Raw genomic sequence first — 25,265 nt, 5'->3', positions numbered from 1 at the left:
CCCTGAGGCTGTTGATTGCTTTGTTTGTGCCCTGAGGCTGCTGATTGCTTTGTTTGTGCCCCTGAGGATGCTGATTGCTTTGTTTGTGCCCCTGAGGCTGCTGATTGCTTTGTTTGTGCCCCTGAGGATGCTGATTGCTTTGTTTGTGCCCCTGAGGCTGCTGATTGCTTTGTTTTGTGCCCCTGAGGCTGCTGATTGCTTTGTTTGTGCCCCTGAGGCTGCTGATTGCTTTGTTTGTGCCCGTGAGGATGCTGATTGATTTGTTTTGTGTTCTTCTGAGGCTGTTGATTGCTTTGTTTTGTGCCCCTGAGGCTGCTGATTGCTTTGTTTGTGTCCCTGAGGCTGCTGATTGCTTAGTTTGTGCCCTGAGGCTGCTGATTGCTTTGTTTTGAGACTTAATCTGCTTATTGCATTTTGAAGTGCTGTAAGGCGGGTGGGTATTTTTCCGCTAACATCATTTTTTGATGCAAATACTTCGGTGAATTGCGCTATTTACTCCGAGAAAAAGATGCGTTTCAAGATTACTGGGCTCCCTGTGTTGCGTGCACTGTTGCAGGGTTTGATTGATTGTGTATATTGTGGGCCATAGACGCTATTTTGTCGTGGCATAGAGCGAGTGGCGCTGTGATCTCCGCCGACCACATCCTGAAGGGGAGGGGGGGGGGGGGGAAGCTGGGACGACACAAGCGGTGGTTGAGCTCATTCATCACAATATTACTTGGTGTATTTTGCCGTTTATTTATGAGAGGCTATTTGTGAGGGTTACGTGGTGTTTCGAGGAAATGTATATATATTTTCGAATATATATATATATTTTCGAGGAAATATATATATATATATATATATATATATATATATATATATATATATATATATATATATATATATGCGTCTGGCTGCCTTCCACACACGGCTGTTGTCAGCGCTCACAAAGTCGTGGACGATAATTACCTGATGCAATGAGACATTTCATTTCGGGTGATTGGCAAGGAATGCGCTGTGCTTGCGTAACGCTGAGCATTGCCCGTTAGACACAGGAGGTAGTTAGTGGGTACTCAACAGCCTATCCTCCTGTTTAGATGCTACGCAGTAACGGCGTGGACCATCTTTTATATATATATATATATATATATATATATATATATATATATATATATATATATATATATATATATATATATATATATATATATATATATATATATATATATATATATATATATAACTGAAAACTCACACCCCAGAAGTGACTCGAACCCATACTCCCAGGAGCAACACAACTGGTATGTACAAGACGCCTTAATCCACTTGACCATCACGACCGGACATAATGAGGTGATAGCCGAGGCTATTTGAACCACCCCACCGCCGGCACTCGGATAGTAATCTTGGGCATAGCATTTTACCAAATCACCTCATTCTTTGGGGCACACGTGAGGAACACAAATGCGAACAAGCCTGAATGGTCCCCAGGACAATATGCAACTGATAGCCTCGGCTATCACCTCATTATGTCCGGTCGTGATGGTCAAGTGGATTTTGGCGTTTTGTACATACCAGTTGTGTTGCTCCTGGGAGTATGGGTTCGAGTCACTTCTGGGGTGTGAGTTTTCAGTTGCATATTGTCAATGCAATATATATATATATATATATATATATATATATATATATATATATATATATATATATATATATATATATATATATGTGTGTGTGTGTGTGTGTATCACGAAAATAAACACGTGATTAAAAATGTGACAATATCAGACCACGGAGGAAAAATGAAACAGGAATTTCCTTAGGTACTTTCGTATATTAATACATCTTCAGAAGGAGTGAAGACTCCTTCTGAAGATGTATTAATATACGAAAGTACTTAAGGAAATTCCTGTTTCATTTTTCCTCCGTGGTCTGACATTGTCATATATATATATATATATATATATATATATATATATATATATATATATATATATATATATATATATATATATATATATATATATATATGTCCATCTCGATGGACACTTAAGAAATAGAATTTGGTTTGGACAAACAGGAAAAGGTTTTGTATTTATGTTGATAATAAAACCTGACCTAACTGTCCTAGGCCTAATATATTCTATCTGAAGCGTAATATAGTACATGTGTGTGCTTTACTAGGCCTAGGAACATTTAAGTTTGTTTTTAACTTTATTTTTTCCGGCCTATAAAGTGAAGAGTACCAAATTCTACTGTCTAATTGTCCATTACGTCAATATATGTATGGTGATGTACATGGTTGGAAAAAGTACTGTGTGAATGTGAGGATGGGTTGGTACTCCGGGCTAGACACTGGAGGTCCTGGACACTCTTGATACAACCCGTCCTCACATCCATTCCATCCAGCCGTCGATCCCACAGACGCATTCATAAATTTTAACATGCTGTTCATTCAAAACGGGGATTTTATCAAATATAAATTATTATTTTATATTAGTATATTGTACATATTTAGGCATAGGTTAGGTTAGGTTAGATGTTTATGTTCTGTTGGCAATTATTTGTATTTGTAGTACGTGGGTGAAGAATTTACAGCGTTGTGGTTCGAATAAAAGTTGTCAGTGAAGCACTTGTTCCAGAAGTGTTCGAACGAAATCAGTTGTGAGTCGTGTGTAAACCGTTTTCATTCATAAATGGGGGTTTGGCGGTGCATGGAATCACTTTTGGGTCTTTGGAGGAATGGCTGCTCGGTGAAGCATTGTTGAGTATTCTTGGAACGTCATCAGTCGAGTTGTGTGTTCAGCATTTTGCATTAATAAACAGGGAGGTTTGGCGGCTGAATTAACGAGCATTTGGGCTGTGTTTATGAGGGCGGACTGTCACTAATATATACAATTCGAAAACACTTCCAGTTGTACAGCTGTAAATTTGCTTATTGTAAGACATAAATTGAAAACATACAACTTAAAATTAAAGGAGCAAGACATATTGACAAAACGTGTAGTTTATTTATATTAGAATAATGAGATTTACATATCCAAATAACTATTTAAAAGATATGAATATATAAGAACACTTTGGGAGAGACATTGTACATAATGTCATAAGTTCATCATACACAGTTCAAGGGCAACTTGGACCAAGCTGTAACAAGAAGCTGGTTTAGTCAATATTCAGGTTGTTCAGCACCCAGCTATCTGCGTGTGACAGGCGTGTGGCGATAAGAGAGTGCCTGAAAAAATACAGCTTACCCCTGAATCCCTAATGACAAAAGGCGATGGTTCCAGAGTGAATTATTCTTCATATTAGTAGGCATTAAAAGCCGCCCCTAATGGTAGCGAGGGCACTACTTAATGGGCAGTGAGGGCACCACCCAACGTAGTGGGCAATAAGGGGCACCACCCAACGTAGTGGGCAATGAGGGCACCATCGTGAATCCCGCTGCGAATAACATGCAAGACCGCATTCAAAAGTAGATTAAATCCATTGTGTTCGCACTCTTGCGAATATTTTGTATTGCAATAATATGTGAGCCGTATGTTATATCTGCCACCAATTATAAAACCGGTGCCAGACTGCGGTAAATGCATTAAGTTCCTGCACGCCAGACCGTCTGCCATTTCACAACTCCCGGTTATTAAACACTATAGGCACTTTTATGAAGTTGGAAAGTTGTGTAAATCTGGTGAGAGAGAGACCGGGTCATAAAGAAACATTGGAACAAAACTTTTCAATTATGTTGCTGGAAGTTATGACTAGCGGTAAGGAGCGCCGGGGACCTTGCTTTGTTTTGCTTGTTGTGGCGCTGATCAGTGCCTGCGTCACTTCTGTGTAGTGAGAGTATACGCCTGTTGTCTGGTAGTCCAGGGAGCCGGTCGGCCGAGCGGACAGCACGTTGGACTTGTGATCCTGTGGTCCTGGATTCGATCCCAGGCGCCGGCGAGAAACAATGGGCAGAGTTTCTTTCACCCAATGCTCCTGTTACCTAGCAGTAAAATAGGTACCTGGGTGTTAGTCAGCTGTCACGGGCTGCTTCCTGGGGGTGGAGGCCTGGTCGAGGACCGGGCCGCGGGGACACTAAAGCCCCGAAATCATCTCAAGATAACCTCAAGAAGAAGATAGTCTGGGTGCGTAATGGTGAGGGGTCTAGCTGGGTTTTGTGGCATTCATATATCTTTTTTTTTTAGAGAGATATATACAAGAGTTTTACATTCTTGTACAGCCACTAGTACATGTAGCTTTGCGGGCAAGTCCCTCCATGGAATACGACCCCCACGAAGAATCATTTATACAACCAAGTACACATTTTACTGTTGAGTTAAACAGAGGCTACAGTTAAGGATTTGCGCCCAGTAAATCCTCTCCGGCTAGGATACGAACCCATGACAAAGCGCTCGCGGAACGCCAGGCGAGTGTCTTACCACTACTCCACGGACTCATCTCTTCGCATGAAAGGTTTCCAGTTCCTGGGATTAATGTTGTTACCTTTCTCTGAACTTGTTTATATGAGTTTTATGTACATTTTATAGTATGGCGACCAAAACTGGAGTGCATACTCTACACGAGGTCAAACAAGAACAGGATATAGATGAAGAATAACATTATTATGGTTAAGGCTTCTAGAGATCATCCCCAGTGGCCTGTTTGCCTTATACCTAACATTTATGTAATGATTTTTTGTTTACATTTGATCCTAACTAATCATGATTCCCATATATGTTTCGCTTTCAGACTTCGCAGTTTGAACACTATCACTCATATGTTTGATAACTTTTATGATTACCTAGCCTCAGAACCCTACATTATACATCAGCAGTCCCCGTGGCGAAGTGGTAACCCACCCGCCTGGCGTTTCGCTATCGCTTTGGCCTGGGTTCGTATCCTAACCCAGGGAGGATTTATTAGACGTCACTCCTTAACTGTAGCCTCTGTTCACCCAGCAGTGAATGGGTTATTAAACGATTCATTGGGTCGTATTTCAGGGAAAATTAGGATTAAGGGCCTGCCCGAAGCGCTATGCGTGCTGGTGGATGCACAAGACTGTAAAAACTCTTGTATAAATAAATAGATAAATAAATAACAATTCAACTGCATCTTTAAAACTTTAATTTCATGAAAGTTTTAAAGGTCTTTTAAATTTATTCCATGTTCTATTTTTTATCGTCCGCAAATTTGCAAATACTGCTGCTGAATCCCGTATTTAAATATATATATATATATATATATATATATATATATATATATATATATATATATATATATATATATATATATATATATATATATATATGTCGTACCTAGTAGCCAGAACGCACTTTTCAGCCTACTATGCAAGGCCTGATTTGCCTAATAAGCCAAGTTTTCATGACTTAATTGTTTTTCGGCTACCTAACCTACCTAACCTAACCTAACCTAACTTTTTCGGCAACCTAACCTAACCTAACCTATGAAGATAGGTTAGGTTAGGTTAGGTAGGGTTGGTTAGGTTCGGTCATATATCTACGTTAATTTTAACTCCAATAAAAAAAAATTTACCTCATACATAATGAAATGGGTAGCTTTATCATTTCATAAGAAAAAAATTAGAGAAAATATATTAATTCGGGAAAACTTGGCTTATTAGGCAAATCGGGCCTTGCATAGTAGGCTGAAAAGTGCGTTCTGGCTACTAGGTACGACATATATATATATATATATATATATATATATATATATATATATATATATATATATATATATATATATATATATATTATTAAATATGACCGAAAAAGTAAGATTAATAATTCTAACACGAATTTTCTCAATCTTTCGTACATTACGCTTCACTGTTGGAGGTAAATCAAAAATCACTTCTCCAAAATTCATTTTTATTTCTAGTCTGACGCGACAGGACCCTTTCCTCCGTTTTATGAGCTGTGGAAAAGAAGTTCCTGTAAAATAGACTCCACCTGCCAAAGATCATTGGGGAATATAAACCTGGATATGCGTATGGAAATGTCAAGACGCACAAGCCTGGAAACCCACTTCGGCCAATCATTAGCCAGATACCCACACCCACGTACAGACTGGCGAAGCGACTCAATGGCCTGCTGACTCCTTATGTTCCTTGCGCCTTCAGCCTGAAGTCTCCAAAGGAATTTGTGGACTTACTGCGGGGCGCACGGGCCACAGGGATAAGAGCCTCGTTGGACGTAGAATCGCTGTTTACCAACGTACCTGTGGACGAGACAATCGGAATGATAGCCGACAGAGTGTATCGTGATCCAGCCTGTACTCCTCTTGACATGCCAGAAAGTATTCTGAGGAAACTACTCCAAGCTTGTACTAAAGAGGCACCCTTCTTGAGCCCGGATGGGCACATGTATAAGCAAGTAGATGGGGTCGCCATGGGTTCTCCCCTAGGTGTCCTGTTTGCAAACTTCTACATGGGTACCATCGAGCAAAAAGTCTTAGTCGACATGAACTTGAAACCGGCCATATACTGCAGGTATGTTGACGACATTTTTACACAGGTACCTGATGTCAGACATCTGCAGGAGTTGAAGGAGGCATTTGAGCAGAGTTCCGTGCTGCGTTTCACTTACGAGACGGAAAAGGATGGGAAGCTGCCTTTTCTAGATGTAACAGTCATGGAAAAGGGCGGAGGTTTCCACACTGCAGTCTACACTAAGGAAACAAACATAGGAATGTGCCTAAATGCCAACAGCGACTGCCCTGACAGGTACAAGAGGAGTGTTGTTAACGCATACGTCGACCGTGCTCTCAGCCACAGCTCAGAATGGAAGCAAGTCGACGAAGAACTCTGTAGGGTAAGGCAGGTCCTAGTCAATAACGGCTTCTCCAATGGTTTCATCGAAGACATCATAAGAAGGAAAGTGAAAAGCCATGCAACTTCCGAAGAGACAACTAACACAACACCTATACCCCCTATTAGACTATTTTACAGGAACTTCTTTTCCACAGCTCATAAAACGGAGGAAAGGGTCCTGAAAGATATTGTTAATAGAAACGTTATCCCTACAGACAAAAATCAGAGGATACAACTGACGATTTACTATAAAACCAGAAAAACGGCCAGCCTACTCATGAGAAACTCTCCAGACACAAAACAGAACGCTTTAAAAGAGACTAACGTCGTCTATGCCTTCAAATGCCCACTTGGGGACTGTAAGCTCCAAAAAACCCAGTATATAGGCAAGACAACAACATCTCTTTCTAGGCGTTTAACGATGCATAAGCAACAGGGCTCCATTAAGGAACATATAATCTCTTCCCATAACCAAACCATCGCCAGAGAAATCCTAGTAAACAACACAGAAATCATCGATAGATACAGCGATAGCAGGCGGCTTGACGTTTGCGAGGCACTACACATCAAGAAGTCAACACCAGCAATCAACAGCCAATTATTGCACAACTATATTCTACCCACCTCAAGACTCCGCTCCAATATAGAAGCATCAAGAAATATGGACCAATAGGCTTTCTACAAACACTTCTATTCAATACCCATTGTTTCTGTTCTGTCTTGTGTTGATACTTTTAATACCCTATTAATATCCCCTAGTGTTCTGTCTTGTGTTAATGCCACATCACCCTTCCCACCTCACTCAAATGTAGATATAAAATCAGAGAAACGCAAGTTCTAATCAGTTGTGTATTTGTGAAGTCTTTGAAAATGTAATAAGTTTTACGAAACGCGCCCGTGTCGCGTCAGACTAGAAATAAAAATGAATTTTGGAGAAGTGATTTTTGATTTACCTCCAACAGTGAAGCGTAATGTACGAAAGATTGAGAAAATTCGTGTTAGAATTATTAATCTTACTTTTTCGGTCATATTTAATAATATATGTCTACAGGAAAGACTGCTACCAAAATATACTAATATATATATATATATATATATTACCTAGAAGAGGTACCACCTTTGATGCAAGTGTAGGGACCCATAGCCTCGGAGAAGAAAATAAAGAGTACTCAGAGAAGACCTTGTGGATCCTCACTGAACACTTCGATATTTTCTTCTCCTACCACCCCTATTCTTTTGGTATGTGTGTATATTTATCTAACTTTATTTGAAAATGTCATTACACAAAAAAAGTTACAATATTGATTACATGCAGGGTACAAGGCTGCTTGTCACAAGTTGAACAGCTCCTCCAGCTCCTCAGATGGCGGGCAGGAACTATGGATGCAGTGAGCATTTCCTCTCTGGATTGCCACACTAAGGCGCACTGAAAAAGAAAACTGGCAGCTCTAGGGTATATATATATATATATATATATATATATATATATATATATATATATATATATATATATATATATATATATATATATATATATATATGTCGTACCTAGTAGCCAGAACGCACTTCTCAGCCTACTATGCAAGGCTCGATTTACCTAATAAGCCAAGTTTTTTCTGAATTAATATATTTTCTCTATTTTTTTTCTTATGAAATGATAAAGCTACCCATTTCATTATGTATGAGGTCAGTTTTTTTTTATTGGAGTTAAAATTAACGTAGATATATGACCGAACCTAACCAACCCTACCTAACCTAACCTAACCTATCTTTATAGGTTAGGTAGGTTAGGTAGTCGAAAAAACATTAATTCATGAAAACTTAGCTTATTAGGCAAATCAGGCCTTGCATAGTAGGCTGAGAAGTGCGTTCTGGCTACTTGGTACGACATATATATATATATATATATATATATATATATATATATATATATATATATATATATATATATATATATATATATATATATATATATTATATAATTAGTAAAGAACAGAGTTCCTGAGGCACTCCACTTACAATGGTCTCCCACTCCAATTATACTGACTCAGTTCAAACAATCCTGCCCTTATTCATTTTAAGATAGTTTCCCCAGTAACATGAGCCTGTCTTTCCAATTAGTCTTTCGTGAGGTACAGTGTCAAAGGTTTTGCTAAAGTCAATATCTATCTATATATATATATATATATATATATATATATATATATATATATATATATATATATATATATATATATATATATATATATATGTCGTACCTAATAGCCTGAACGCACTTCTCAGCCAACTATGCATGGCCCAATTTGCCTAATAAGCCAAGTTTTCATGAATTAATGTTTTTTCGACTACCTAACCTACCTAACCTAACCTAACCTAACTTTTTCTGCTACCTAACCTAACCTAACCGATAGAGATAGGTTAGGTTAGGTTAGGTAGGGTTGGTTAGGTTCGGTCATATATCTACGTTAATTTTAACTCCAATAAAAAAAATTGACCTCATACATAATGAAAATGGTAGCTTTATCATTTCATAAGAAAAAAATTAGAAAAAATATATTAATTCAGGAAAACTTGGCTTATTAGGCAAATCGAGCCTTGCATAGTAGGCTGAGAAGTGCGTTCTGGCTATTAGGTACGACATATATATATATACAGAATCGAGTCATATGGTATTGTGAGAATTTTCGTGTGGGTTACATTGCCACTTAGCACTTTTTTCTTTGACAGGAATCCCGACCCGCCCATGTTGGGCATGTACACAACAGCAATTACTTGGAAAATTAGGAGAAGGTGGCCCCAAGCGTCTGGTCTCTAACCTCGAATACAAAGACACACATTGTAACGTATAGAAATAGATAAAATTAAGTAATTATTTCAGTTATTAAAATTATTAAAATAGCCTGGCGAAATGAATAACTTTAGGGTTGAACCAATATATGAATACATTACTATAAGGGTCATAAACTGTATAAAATGTACAACCTTAGGATTTTTAGGCTATGGCATGTGTAATGACGTTATACATTAGAAATAACAACTAAGTTATTCACTCTTGTAGTATTTAAGATTTATTAAAAAAAAATGCTTTCACTTCTGACGTTTCTTAATGACATATTAGTAGTGTGGTTTGGTTAATTGGGGGAATTACAGCAAGTGTTCGAGCAATGAGTTGATGACGCCACGATCCCGTGACCTCAGAGTCAGAGTGCTAATCGTTAAATAATTTGAGACTAGTATGGACAAATATAGAATGACGAGCGGGTTAAGTGCAATTATTAGCCACAATGATGATTGTGTTCTTATGTTTTGTTCAAGTTGGTTATTTTACAGTAATGAACGTCCGCTATAGTGTAACCAAATATAGACCTAGCGTATGTCATACAGCTGGATATCTGAAAGGGGCCTGGCGGCTGAGTGGACAGCGCTCGGAGTTCATAGTCCTAAGGGTTTCGAGTTCGATCCCCGGCGGAGGCGGAAACAAAGGGGCAGAGTTTCTTTCACCCTGATGCACCTGTTCACCTAGCAGTAAATAGGTATCTGGGAGTTAGACAGCAGCTACGGGCTGCTTCCTGGGGGTGTGTAACAAAAAAAGGAGGCCTGATCGAGGACCGGGCCGTGGGGACGCTAAGCTCCGAAATCATCTCAAGATAACCTCAAGATACACCTCTTAAAGTTTGTAAGATAATTATTGTATGTATTATAGGGATCTCAAAGACACCTTATGGGCGTAAATAGTATACAAAACCTTACAAATGTTATTTAAATGGTTTTAATTACATATGAGTGAAAACACCTTAATCACTATATATGATGCTTTTTAGCTATATTTGTATAACTACTTTGTATCTATAATTTTTTGTGCGTGCAACTATATATTCATATATTTAATTCATTCACCGGGACAATCGGAGCCTCAGACCGCCTCGGACTGGCCTAGTGGGCACCGAGGCGGGTCTGGCCTGGGCACTGAGGTGGGTCTGGCCTGGGCACCGAGGCGGGGCTGGTCTGGGCACCGAGGCGGGGCTAGCCTGGGCACTGAGGCGGCGCTGGCCTGGGCACCGAGGCGGGGCTGGCCTGGGCACCGAGGCGGGGCTGGCCTGGGCACCGAGGCGGGGCTGGCCTGGGCACCGAGGCGGGGCTGGCCTGGGCACTGAGGCGGGTCTGGCCTGGGCACCGAGGCGGATCTGGCCTGGGCACCGAGGCGGGTCTGGCCTGGGCACCGAGGCGGGGCTAGCCTGGGCACCGAGGCGGGGCTAGCCTGGGCACCGAGGCGGGTCTGGCCTGGGCACCGAGGCGGGGCTAGCCTGGGCACCGAGGCGGGGCTAGCCTGGGCACCGAGGCGGGGCTAGCCTGGGCACCGAGGCGGGGCTAGCCTGGGCACCGAGGCGGGGCTAGCCTGGGCACCGAGGCGGGGCTGGCCTGGGCACCGAAGCGGGTCTGGCCTGGGCACCGAGGCGGGGCTAGCCTGGGCACCGAGGCGGGGCTAGCCTGGGCACTGAGGCGGGTCTGGCCTGGGCACCGAGGCGGGGCTAGCCTGGACACCGAGGCGGGGCTAGCCTGAGCACCGAGGCGGGGCTGGCCTGGGCACCGAGGCGGGGCTAGCCTGGGCACCGAGGCGGGGCTGGCCTGGGCCCCGAGGCGGGGCTGGCCTGGGCACCGAGGCGGGGCTAGCCTGGGCACCGAGGCGGGTCTGGCCTGGGCACCGAGGCGGGGCTGGCCTGGGCACCGAGGCGGGTCTGGCCTGAGCACCGAGGCGGGGCTGACCTGGGCACTGAGGCGGGTCTGGCCTGGGCACCGAGGCGGGTCTGGCCTGGGCACCGAGGCGGGGCTAGCCTGAGCACCGAGGCGGGGCTGGCCTGGGCACCGAGGCGGGGCTGGCCTGGGCCCCGAGGCGGGGCTAGCCTGGGCACCGAGGCGGGTCTGGCTTGGGCACCGAAGCGGGTCTGGCCTGGGCACCGAAGCGGGTCTGGCCTGGGCACCGAGGCGGGGCTGGACACACCAAGGCACGGGACGGAACAACACACAAGTGGAGAGTATTGGTTAACATCATAATATATTCAGCACGCAGCGCTGAATAAAGGCAATATTTATTATCCATTGTTCGAGCCGGTAAAAGTCAATTCACAACTCCATATACGAGGATAATCACATGCACCCCAAAATATGACGAACACTGCCCACTCTATCACCAGATTAAGGAGGACTGACCGCTGTTTCAGGGGGGATCGAACCCTTAGATGCGCTGACACTAATCGGGGCTTCGAGGGGTCTTGATGCAGTGCTGAAGTCAAGAGGTTACCCTGCTTTATTCTGTGGTATGCCAGTTGTAGTGTTGGAGTCACGCTATAGGTGTTGCATTGCTGGAGTCACGCTACGGGTGTTGCAATGCTGGAGTCACGCTACGGGTGTTGCGAAGCTGGAGTCACGCTACGGGTGTTGCAATGCTGGAGTCACGCTACGGGTGTTGCCATGCTGGAGTCACGCTACGGGTGTTGCGATGCTGGAGTCACGCTACGGGTGTTGCAATGCTGGAGTCACGCTACGGGTGTTGCGAAGCTGGAGTCACGCTACGGGTGTTGCGATGCTGGAGTCACGCTACGGGTGTTGCGATGCTGGAGTCACGCTACGGGTGTTGCAATGCTGGAGTCACGCTACGGGTGTTGCAATGCTGGAGTCACGCTACGGGTGTTGCAGTGCTGGAGTCACGCTACGGGTGTTGCAATGCTGGAGTCACGCTACGGGTGTTGCGAAGCTGGAGTCTCGCTACGGGTGTTGCGAAGCTGGAGTCACGCTACGGGTGTTGCAGTGCTGGAGTCACGCTACGGGTGTTGCAATGCTGGAGTCACGCTACGGGTGTTGCAATGCTGGAGTCACGCTACGGGTGTTGCAATGTTGGAGTCACGCTACGGGTGTTGCAATGTTGGAGTCACGCTACGGGTGTTGCAATGTTGTAGTCACGCTACGGGTGTTGCAATGTTGGAGTCACGCTACGGGTGTTGCAATGTTGTAGTCACGCTACGGGTGTTGCAATGTTGGAGTCACGCTACGGGTGTTGCAATGTTGGAGTCACGCTACGGGTGTTGCCATGCTAGAGTCACGCTACGGGTGTTGCAATGTTGGAGTCACGCTACGGGTGTTGCAATGTTGGAGTCACGCTATGGGTGTTGCAATGTTGGAGTCACGCTACGGGTGTTGCAGTGTTGGAGTCACGCTACGGGTGTTGCAATGTTGGAGTCACGCTACGGGTGTTGCAATGTTGGAGTCACGCTACGGGTGTTGCAGTGTTGGAGTCACGCTACGGGTGTTGCAGTGTTGGAGTCACGCTACGGGTGTTGCAATGTTGGAGTCACGCTACGGGTGTTGGAGTCACGCTACGGGTGTTGCAATGTTGGAGTCACGCTACGGGTGTTGCAATGTTGGAGTCACGCTACGGGTGTTGCCATGCTAGAGTCACGCTACGGGTGTTGCCATGCTAGAGTCACACTACGGGTGTTGCCATGCTAGAGTCACGCTACGGGTGTTGCCATGCTAGAGTCACGCTACGGGTGTTGCCATGCTAGAGTCACGCTACGGGTGTTGCCATGCTAGAGTCACGCTACGGGTGTTGCCATGCTAGAGTCACGCTACGGGTGTTGCCATGCTAGAGTCTCGCTACGGGTGTTGCCATGCTAGAGTCACGCTACGGGTGTTGCCATGCTAGAGTCTCGCTACGGGTGTTGCCATGCTGGAGTCAGGCTACGGGTGTTGCCATGCTGGAGTCACGCTACGGGTGTTGCCATGCTGGAGTCACGCTACGGGTGTTGCCATGCTAGTCTCGCTACGGGTGTTGCCATGCTAGAGTCACGCTACGGGTGTTGCCATGCTAGAGTCTCGCTACGGGTGTTGCCATGCTGGAGTCAGGCTACGGGTGTTGCCATGCTGGAGTCAGGCTACGGGTGTTGCCATGCTGGAGTCACGCTACGGGTGTTGCCATGCTGGAGTCACGCTACGGGTGTTGCCATGCTAGTCTCGCTACGGGTGTTGCCATGCTAGAGTCACGCTACGGGTGTTGCCATGCTAGAGTCTCGCTACGGGTGTTGCCATGCTGGAGTCAGGCTACGGGTGTTGCCATGCTGGAGTCAGGCTACGGGTGTTGCCATGCTGGAGTCACGCTACGGGTGTTGCCATGCTAGAGTCACGCTACGGGTGTTGCCATGCTAGAGTCACGCTACGGGTGTTGCCATGCTAGAGTCACGCTACGGGTGTTGCCATGCTAGAGTCACGCTACGGGTGTTGCCATGCTGGAGTCTCGCTACGGGTGTTGCCATGCTAGAGTCACGCTACGGGTGTTGCCATGCTGGAGTCACGCTACGGGTGTTGCCATGCTAGAGTCACGCTACGGGTGTTGCCATGCTGGAGTTACCTATTCTGTGAGATGGGTAGCTTCAAGCAAGCATATTTTTCTGCTTGCAAGACACTAGAGTACAAATGCTAAAAGAGAACAGTAGATGCATTGGGATAGTTAATATTACTCTCACTCCGGGGTCACTTATCATAATTATTGTGTGGAATTATCCGGTAAGTTGGGGGTCAAGAGTTCAATACAATTTAATGTAAGGTAGATGTAAGCACAGTGTTAAGAGGTTGAGGAGCTGTGGTAAGTATTTTAAGGGATTGAATTCGCGTATTAAGGGAGATGAACGAGTATGTCAAGGGGGATCTTCTTGGGGTTATCTTGAGATAATTTCGGGGCTTAGAGTTCCTCGACCAGGCCTCCTTTTTGTTACACACCCCCAGGAAGCAGCCCGTAACAGTTGTCTAACTCCCAGGTACCTATTTACTGCTAGGTAAACAGGGGCATCAGGGTGAAAGAAGCTCTGCTCATTTGTTTCCGCTTCCACCGAGGATCGAACCTGGAACCTCAGGACTACGAATCCGAAGCGCTGTCCACTCAGCTGTCAGCGCCCCTATGATGAACTAACACAGGGGGATGAACTAACTGTGCCAACGGGTTAGTTATGGTTATCACCATAACTAACTGTTATGTTGTTATATAACTGTTGGCTGGAGTGACGTATTCTGAACCTGTCAATAACGGGAATGGTGTGACTGGCCTATGACCCGAAACTTTAATTAATTTCTGGGTTATCACGAAGTAATTCACGCAGTCTGAGTTTCAGTAATAAAAATGTTTGCTATATGCTAACAAGGGAGGAGAGAGCTGAGGTGTGATGCGAGGTAAAAGTGGAGGGGCTCTGCTTCTTCATTACGTCTGATAGCTGAGGTTAACCACATCCCGAATCACTGGGATACCGGCGGGTAACTATCGTTGTTACAGCATGCTCTCAGTAACTGACGGCTGGTTTGTGGGGCCCGATATACGAGGGGGGGGGGAAGGGCAAAGAAAGAGGGGGTGGGGTGGGGAAGGGCAAGGTAGGAGGGGATGGGGAGGAGTAGGGCAAGGTAGGAGGGGGAGGGGTGGGGAAGGGCGAGGAAGGAGGGGGAGGGGTGGGGAAGGACGAGGAAGGAGGGGGAGGGGTGGGGAAGGACGAGGAAGGAGGGGGAGGGGTGGGGAAGGGCAAGGAAGAAGGATGGAGAGTGTGGGGAAGGGCAAGGAAGAAGGATGGAGAGTGTGGGGAAGGGCGAGGCAGGTGGGAGGGGGTGGGGGAATTAAGGGAGAGGCAGGAGGGGGGGTTGGGGAAGGGCGAGGCATGAGGGTGAGGAAGGGGGGGGGTCGTGGCAGACGGGTGGTAGAGGAATGATAGTGGGGAACGGGGTTTTGCGGTGTGTGTGGAGGTGAGTGATGTGTCTATCACAAGAAGAATGAAACCGCATTCAACGCTCTTAATAGCCAGAGAACCAAATAGAGCGTGCAGTCGAGTTTGGGTATTTGCAACAATACAAATGTCATCAGAATAGCAGATGACAGCTACGTCGGCTTATGTGTGCGTTCATCATTTATTAATTTGGCCATCAGAACATTGACAAGTGCGAAGCTAAGCTCTCCACCCTGAGGCTCCACTCGGCTCAAAAGGTTACCACAACTATTGCCTCTATATAGCCACCTGTATGAGAGTAAAATGTTGGGCTGGTGTTTGGCTTGTGAGTGTGAGGTGTTCTGGAGGCTGGCTCTTGGTGTCAGGATCTGGAGACTACGAGAAATATATTCATTCATCAAATTCACATTACTTTTAATCTTGTTCTTCGGACTCCACCTTTTATCTCTCATAATATTTGTTGCGTTCATCCCAATGTCGTCTTGCCCAATTGTCTTCACTTCCAAATGCAGCAAAGGTCGCCTCCCGCAGACACGCAATCGTGCACCCCTCAGTAAGAGACTTTAAAGTCCCGTAGTTAAGTCTGGAAATGGCTGTGGAGGGAGGACGTGCCTTGTCAAGAGACCCATTTGTACCGCTTTCATCCCTGCCAATATTACATTCCGGAGAGGCGATTGTTTTCCTTGTTAAAGGTTCGGGCGGCTCTGCCACAGCCAGCCATCAACAGGCTGGCGAGCGATAATTGTACACTAGTGTTATTTGCGGCGCCTGAGTTACTGTCGGGTACAGGCGGCTCTTCGGTACAGTGCTTCCATTAGGATTACGCTTCTGCGGGTTTTGTCCATACTTTTACGGACGCGTTATGTCGTTTCCAGGGGAAATGTTCGATTGTCGTAATTATTGGAATGTATTAAATTAAATCGTCCGGATTAGTGATGTAAATTGACTCGGCAAATAATTTAGACTGTTGCAGTCTGCATATGCAACATTATTGCTCCTATATAAGATAGCTATAAGTGTGAACCAGGTCAATAACTCTACACATCTGGTGGTGTATTAGTAAGATAGGGTGTGAGGATGCTATTGATGATGATAATTGTACTGTAGCTCTCTACTACCTCTGACCATTTGCTGTGTATCGAGTATCATTCGTGTAACCAATCTTGTAAACACTTTTATCCATGAGAGAATGTATTTTTCTGCCCAAGGTTAAAGGCCAGACGCTTGAAGCCTCACCCAACTTTGCAGGGAAAATCGTCTGTGGTACGGGACGTACATAGGTTGCTCGTGGTCGAGCTAAATTAAATACTTTAAGAAATATCAGCATACATTATTCACTCTCGTATTCTTGAAGATATCCTCACAGTGTACCCAAAATTTGCCAGTGCAGTCTACTAAACATATGGCCCTGTATGATTAACCATCCTGAGAGATGGGGACTTGTATTATCACTGCTGCCTTATTCTTGTGTTGATGATATCCTCAAAATGCATCCGGAGTCTGCCAGTGCAGACTGCCCATCACATGCCTCTGTATGACTAACCATCTTGTGTGATGGGGATTTTTAGCATCATGTAGTTAGCTTTTTTTGACACACTGTACTCCACCTCATATAGTCTAGGGTAGCAGCACTCATGTATTAATAAAAAAAAAATACTCGAAAACAATGAACTGAATTTATTCGAGTTTCAGCGATGAAAATAGCGAATAGGGAAGATGTAGGGAGTAGTAGTGAAGGTACCGAGTAGTGAAGATGGTGATTGTGATGAAAATAATATTCAGTAAAGATGTAAGCTGAAAGGGACAAGGGAATGAGAGTGAGGGGGTAAAATGGGGTGGAAGGAGGAAGAGGGGGTAGAGGGGTGGGTAAGACGAGAGGGGGGGAAGGAGGTAGGATGAGGGGAAGCTAGAAGAGGGAAGAGTAGAGTGGGAAGAGGGGGGAGGGAAGGGAAGATACATAAACCCCAGACACTACTGGGTTCCCCTATACGCTCTATAATATATATACCTATAAGAGGGAGTGTGTCTATCTGTCCAAAGTTGGAAGCTAGACGCTTGGGGCTAGATTCATCCAAAATGACAGCGGGAAGGGTCTGGGGTACGGGGGTTATACATAGGCTGGTCGGTACTTGTGTAAAGGAGGAAATGTATATGTTTATCTCTCAGAATGTTTGGTAATATGTTTATTGTTTGTGATGTGTGTATATGTATGTATTAACACGATGTACTGAACGGGGTGAGAATAGCTTGAGCTACCTCATCCCTTTGTGTGTCTTTTACCTCAATAAACTTATTTCAATTTCAATTTCAATTAGGCTGGTCGGCGTCGCCAGAATTCAAAAGGAAACAGCGTGCCAGCGGTCACATTCAAGATCCACACGAGGATTTTTGGCACCTCCCACTGGCTACAGAGCTAATATTTTGAAAACAAAGTTCAAAACAATTTTTTGTTATCTTACAGTAATCTACACCAATATTCACTGATCTCGAGAAAATTAACAAATATTACCTTGTGGTAACCTTGCGATGGTTCCGGGGCTTAGCGTCCCCGTGGCCCGGTCCTCGACGAGGCCTCCTCCTGGTTGCTGGACTGGTCAACCAGGCTGTTTGACGTGGCTGCTCGCAGCCTGCTATTTCCCTCTTGGTCGCACTAAACAGACGATCGTGCCACAACTTCAATAGTTTCTCAAGCCACGGCCTCTTATCACAGTAACTCTTCTTTTGTTTTTAGTATTTCACACCACTACGCTCCTTTCACTGACCTCCACACAAACACCTCTGGTGAGAGAGAGAGAGAGAGAGAGAGAGAGAGAGAGAGAGAGAGAGAGAGAGAGAGAGAGAGAGAGAGAGAGAGAGAGAGAGAGAGAGAGAGAGAGAGAGAGAGAGAGACAGAGAAGCAGATACAGAGAGACAGATACAGTAGATAGATGAATGGATGGATAGACGGCTCGATGTATAGATGGCTTGTTATATGAATGGATTGATAAATTGATGAATAGATGATTAGATGGATGAATAGATGGATATAAAGATAGTTGGACAGAAACATGGCTGGATTGAAACATGTATGGATAGAAAGAAGGATGGATGGATAGATAGATATATGGATAGATGGACAGAGGGACTGATAGTAGTATAGATATATAGGCCGATGAGTTAATGAATGGATAGCTAGATGAACAGATGAATGGAAGAATTGGTGGACAGATGAATAGATTGAAAGATAGACGTCTGAATGGATAGGTGGATGGATGGGGATAGACACAGACCTGTACCATGACGGTTACCCCCTCCCCCTCCCTTCCCCTCCCCTCCACACCCCTCCCCTCCACACCCCTCCCCTCCACACCCCTCCCCTCCCCAAGTATAGATATGAATGGAAGTGTATGTTCGAGGTTGGAGGTAGGCCTGGTGGGGGAGGGAGGAGTGGGAGAAGGGAGGGAGAAATGGGGGAGAGGGAGGAGGATCAGGTGAGGAGGGAGAGAGAGGGAGAAGGATGAGGTGAGAGGGGGGGGGGGGGAGAGGAGAAAAAAGGGAGAGTCTGCAGACACAGACTATCCTGAGCATCACCAATTACCCTGGTGATATATATATATATATATATATATATATATATATATATATATATATATATATATATATATATATATATATGTGTGTGTGTGTGTGTGTGTGTGTGTGTGTGTGTGTGTGTGTGTGTGTGTGTGTGTGTGTGTGTGTGTGTGTGTGTGTGTGTGTGTTAATGAGCTAAATACATGCAATATTTATGTATATTTGAAAATGGGAATTATTAATTAGTGTACTCTGGCAGATCGTCCATCACCGAGTCCTCGAGACCCGCCTGTCATCCTCCCTCGTCTCCGCCTCCTTCGCAAAGGTCAAACTCTTATTGTTGGCCCTTCTTTTTTTGTCTCTCTCTCTCTCTCTCTCTCTCTCTCTCTCTCTCTCTCTCTCTCTCTCTCTCTCTCTCTCTCTCTCTCTCTCTCTCTCTCTCTCTCTCTCTATCTCTCTCTCTCTCTCTCTCTCTCTCTCTCTCTCTCTTACACATTCACCTTCATTCCTAACTCTTTTCTGGCGTGAAGTCCTGCTTCATTCTCAATGCCATTTTTTTGTTGTTTTTATCGCTTAGTTCGTCGTGTGCCTTGTTTTCTTACATGGGGCTGAATTGTTTTAACTATCTTCGAGGTTCGTGTTGCTTCTTATCGTTCATCACTGTTGCTCCTTACTTCCCTCCTTCCTTCACCTGCCTTTGTCAGCTGTTTTTGTTTTTTTTCAGTTTCGTCGTTTCGCTTCTTCATTTTAATGGATTCCGACCTTGTTTTTTTTTCTTGGTTGTCTGTTCCCGTGTACGATGTTGCCACCGTCTACTCTCGCTGTACTGGGAAGGCGAGATTGAGGGAGAAAGGGAATGGGAATATGAACGAGATAGAAAATGATGGCGATACGGAAAGGGAGTATAAGAGAGGGAAAGTATTGGGGTAGAACTCCCCCATTTCGTTCCGGAACTCTCATCGATCCCAATCGCTATTCCCAATTTCCCCATCCCCCCAACCTACCATCTCCTGTACATTATGTACTCAGTATGCCACTCCAGTGTTGGGAGCTGCCCAAACAGAAGGCATAATTATAATGAAGTTTACAAATCTGGCATGCTAATACAGATGTAATGTCCGAGGAAGCAGATTCACAAAATGTTATTTCTGAGAACATGCCATCATGAGATATTATCTGAGAACATAAATGGTGATGTAATAACAGGCATAGAATTAAAATAAAACAAAATATAATAAAGACAAGAAATGTTCTAAGAAGTGGTTAGCGAAGTGTTTGTGAGGAGAGAAATAAAACAGGAGAAGGAATGGCGATGCTTTTCATAATGAATAAAATGTTGGGAAGCTGTGTGTTGGTGGAGTTAATAACTCTTGCAAGCATTATTTCAGCGAGAGAAAGTGGTTGTGACTGCAATCAATACGATATGAATAAAACATGAACAGAGCTCGTATAAACATCTTCAAAGTAATGGCTGGAATTGCCTACAATATGAGGGGTGTATATACTAGTAATGAGAGACTTCAATCATAGCAAAAATTGAGTGAAAATATTCTCAAGAGACGGAGAAAACATGATGCGAGGGAGAAAATGAAGAAATTGGGTGGAATATAAGAGACCAACTATCGAGGCTAGACTTGGTCTTTACACAGATTGAGATGGACACTGAGAGCTTTGACTATAAATTACTGATAGGGCAAGGAACTTACTCTTTATTGCTCTTTGGACATCTTATGATGGATACTAAAAAAATTTAGTTTAAGTCTTACGTAGACCTATTGTGTTTTAGGATTAATTTCCTTCTCGCGTGAAGAAAACTACAAGAGGTTTTGAAAACGGTCGATGCCGTCTCTATATTTGATAGAAGAGAGACCGGAGCCGAAAGTATCCCTTTCAATGTACTAGAGAGTGTGTGGTCAGAAGGCTCAAAAACATGTAGAACAGCTATATATATATATATATATATATATATATATATATATATATATATATATATATATATATATATATATATATATATATATATATATATATATATATATATATATATATATATATATATAAACAAATCCACAAGGGCCGTGACGAGAGTTCGAACCCTCAACTTAAACGAAAAAAGTTTAAAGTTTATATATATTTATGTATTATAGTTTATATATATTAGTATATTTTGGTAGCAGTCTTTCTTGTAAACATATGTTATTGAATATGATCGAAAGGGTAAGATTAATAATTCTAACACGAATCTTCTCAATATTTCTTACACTTTTCTTCACTGTCGAGGGTAATTGAAAAAATTAACTCTCCAAAATTCATTTTTTTTTTTTACATTTTTATTTATGGTCTGACGCCTAGAAGCGTTTCGCAAGACTTCTCACATTTTCAAAGACATTTTTGTGTACTCCGTCTCATGCTTATATTTGTTATTGGGTGAGGTGACAGGAAACAAATCAATGGGAAAAGACAGAACACAAAACAATGGGCATAAATGTGGTATACATTTTATCTGCTTGCTTCTGTGCTGGTTTGGGGGGTCTTGAAGTGGTTAGAATGTAATATGTGTTAATTGGTTGTTTACTGCTGGTATTGACTTTGTAATGTGTAGGGCCTCGCTGATGTCGAGCTTCCTGTTATCGTTGTATCTGTCGATAATGTCTGTGTTGCTTGTTAAGATTTCTCTGGTAATGGTCTGGTTATGTGAAATTATACTTGATGGAGCCCTGTTGTTTATGTATTGTTAATCGCCTAGAAAGAGACGTTGTTGTCTTGCCTATATACTGAGTTCTTTGGAGCTGACAGGCTTTATTGGATTCCTTCTTTATTCTTTCTTTATTAAGAAGGAAACTCATGATTACAATTATCATTGTAGCTCACTTTACATCATCTCTCTCCTGCCTATTTATGTCCAAATCTTTATACTTGTAACTCACCCTTCTGAAGATGTATTATTAAATACGAAAGTACTGAAGGAAATTCCTGTTTGAATTCTTCCTCCGTGGTCTGACACTGTCATATATATATATATATATATATATATATATATATATATATATATATATATATATATATATATATATATATATATATATATATATATATATATATATTCAGCTAAAGAAACTTATGATTGACAATTTTTAGAACTGCAGAAAAAAGATGCTGGCAACCAAGGAGTTGAAGTGGGTTTTTCTTGACTGTCAGAGAACATTGGAAAAGTTCAAAGTTTAGTAAGGGATTATCTTTGAGAAAGAAGGAAAATAGTCAGCGAGATAAGAAATATCAGCGGTAAGAGAGGAAAAGAGTAGAGATCCACAAGAGTCAGTTAGAGCCTTGCATTTTTTAATATACGTCTCGTCAGAGGTAACAGCCGCCCTCATGTTAATGACTGCTGATAATACAGAGGCCACGAGGATAATCAAAAGAGGACTCTAGTATATTACAAAATGTGCAAGACACTCCAAACGTTTTCTGAAACAGTAGCGTGTATTTAATCCAGACAAATGTAAGGTTATAAGAATAGCAACTAACTCTAAATGCAGTTCAGAATGAAGGAGAGGCAGCTAGACCTGGATCAGGGAAGGATTCTTAAGGATTGAAATAATCTCTGATCTAAAGCCAGAGGTACTCATTACCATCATGACGTCAGGAACATATCTCAACCTGGCCATTGGCCAGATGTTCAGGAACTTGCACAACTGAGCTTTTCAAACTATATGAAACCTCTGGAGAATGCTGCCCCGGCAATGAACCTTCGCTTTGAAGAGCATAAGCAAAATAAAGCTAAAAATGTCCAAATGTATGCAACAAGGCTTTCATCCTAGTACAACTGAGCTATGAAGAAATAAAAACGGAACTGAACATCACCACGGTACACGATAGAAAAATCACAGAAGACATGATAACGACATAGAAGATTGTGCTAGGAACTGACCAGATACACAATGTTCACAGTGAAGAACACTAGGACGAGGAGACATGCATCAAAACTAGACAGCAATGACTCGGAAGTAAAAAAAAAGAACTTCAACGTAAGGGTCGGATACAAATGCAACGGATTTGATGTTGTCAAAACTAATTCGATTCGCAATTTTACAAGACAAAAATGACAAAAAACTTTTTCCATAAACTACTATTGTTAAAAAGTTGGCGGTTGATCCTTCTAGCACATCAGGTGGACACATGCGGGTAAGTACACCAAGAGCCTGAGGTTCGAATCCTTTACACCACCGCCCACGGGATGGGTATTGGGTGCATAATAAAGAAAGAAATTGGTTCGACCCTTCAAGCACAGCTCGTGAGTGCACAATAAGCTTCGTAAGTCAATAATAAGACAGAACTTAAATATACGTTGAAGGTACAGTAACTACGCCCCTTCAACATAAATGACACAAAATGATGTTGCGAATAATGTTTCTCTCTCCCTCCCCTCCCTCCAAGCCAAATTTTACCTCTCTCCTAGAACGGTTTTCATATATAATTCGTAAACCTTCGTTATTAATGATCGTCTCCTCCAGCATTTCGTTCAGAGTCTTGCATCTTTCTCAGGGCGTCTCTCGCCATGTATTTGTAACTCGATAGTTGGTCAGTGTTTTTAGCGAGGCACAGCCACGGCTTAGTGTTTACATCCCGTTTTCTGTCGAGGATAAATGCAGTGTTTAAAATGTAAACTTTTTCATTTATTACATTTAGAAATGTTGAGTTATTTGTCAAGAGAGGCATGAAGAAAACTTCATTCAAGCATATTGGAAAATAAATTATATATATTTTTTCTTTTTGGTTTGAAATATATTTATTTTCGTTGAAGCTAGTGAAACAGTTAGATTTTAACATTGTGGGCTTCAGTACGGAATTACCGAGTAATTTATTGCCGGCAAGGACATATATATATATTATGAATTTTTGTAGTTCACGCAATAATATATATAGCTGAAGTAAAAGTATAGTACTCTCAAATTATATAAAAAGTAGATCTGCATACTAACAACTCTGTAACATTTATATGCTCTCTAAAAAAAAAATATAAATACACGTATTAAAACAAATATGTACTTAAAAGTTGGATGGGGAAAATCCAGCAAGCCGGTCAGTCAGTCAATGCTTCGGTCTGTGATTTATAGAAGGGGGGGGGGGAAACATGATATAGTGAATAGTTTGTGATAAAGGTGAGTGGTGCTGATTAAGGGGTCCGGATAATGGAGGGAGGACGTGGTGAGGGAGCCAACAAGTCTAGCAACCAAATTACCCGACGAACGAACCCAGGCAGTGGTGGGCTCGGTCATCTTGCCCGAGCCCACCATAGTGTATAAACACAGGTGGAATGTATATTGATTCCGTGATGGTAGGGAGTGTGGGTGACTGATGATACGCCTGCTGGCCTTCACCAACAAAAAAATAACGTGGGAATAAATATATATATATATATATATATATATATATATATATATATATATATATATATATATATATATATATATATATATATATAATATATATATATATATATATATATATATATATATGTCGTACCTAGTAGCCAGAACGCACTTATCAGCCTACTATGCAAGGCCCGATTTGCCTAATAAGCCAAGTTTTCATGAAATAATGTTTTTTCGACTACCTAACCTATCTAACCTAACCTAACCTAACTTTTTTGGCTATCTAACCTAACCTAACCTATAAAGATAGGTTAGGTAGGGTTGGTTAGGTTCGGTCATATATCTACGTAAATTTTAACTCCAATAAAAAAAATTGACCTCATACATAACGAAATGGGTAGCTTTATCATTTCATAAGAAAAATATATGAGAAAATATATTAATTCAGGAAAACTTGGCTTATTAGGCAAATCGGGCCTTGCATAGTAGGCTGAGAAGTGAGTTCTGGCTACTAGGTACGACATATATATATATATATATATATATATATATATATATATATATATATATATATATATATATATATATATATATATATATATATATATATATATATATATATGACTCACAGCCTGAAAGAAGAAAATAAATAGTTTTCAGAGAAGACCTTGTGGGTTCTCACTGAACACTTTAATTCTTTCCTTCTACCACCCCTGTTCTTTTTAACTTATTTTGTTTTATATATATATATATATATATATATATATATATATATATATATAAATATATATA

General features: G+C 42.6%; 2 protein-coding genes across 2 annotated transcripts in view; one reads left to right on the top strand and one right to left on the bottom strand.

Moving 5' to 3' along the window:
* LOC123761441 (band 4.1-like protein 4) overlaps window positions 1-25,265 on the top strand; it is an 817,171-nt gene that overhangs the window by 138,187 nt on the left and 653,719 nt on the right. The gene's annotated exons all lie outside the window — the stretch shown is intronic.
* The window catches only part of LOC138364900 (ribosome-binding protein 1-like), a 29,319-nt gene that overhangs the window by 1,779 nt on the left and 2,275 nt on the right, over window positions 1-25,265 (bottom strand). The window contains exons 2-3 of the mRNA XM_069324975.1: window positions 20,190-20,277; window positions 1-422 (exon numbers count right to left, since the gene is read on the bottom strand). The exon at window positions 1-422 is cut by the window's left edge and continues 1,779 nt beyond it. Of these exons, the coding sequence (XP_069181076.1) occupies window positions 1-422; window positions 20,190-20,277 (510 nt within the window). The remainder of the gene's footprint in view (window positions 423-20,189; window positions 20,278-25,265) is intronic.

This window comes from Procambarus clarkii, chromosome 15 (genome assembly GCF_040958095.1).
Source record: "Procambarus clarkii isolate CNS0578487 chromosome 15, FALCON_Pclarkii_2.0, whole genome shotgun sequence".
Classification (NCBI taxonomy): Eukaryota; Metazoa; Arthropoda; class Malacostraca; order Decapoda; family Cambaridae; genus Procambarus; species Procambarus clarkii.
This window is presented reverse-complemented; position numbering and strand designations above follow the sequence as displayed.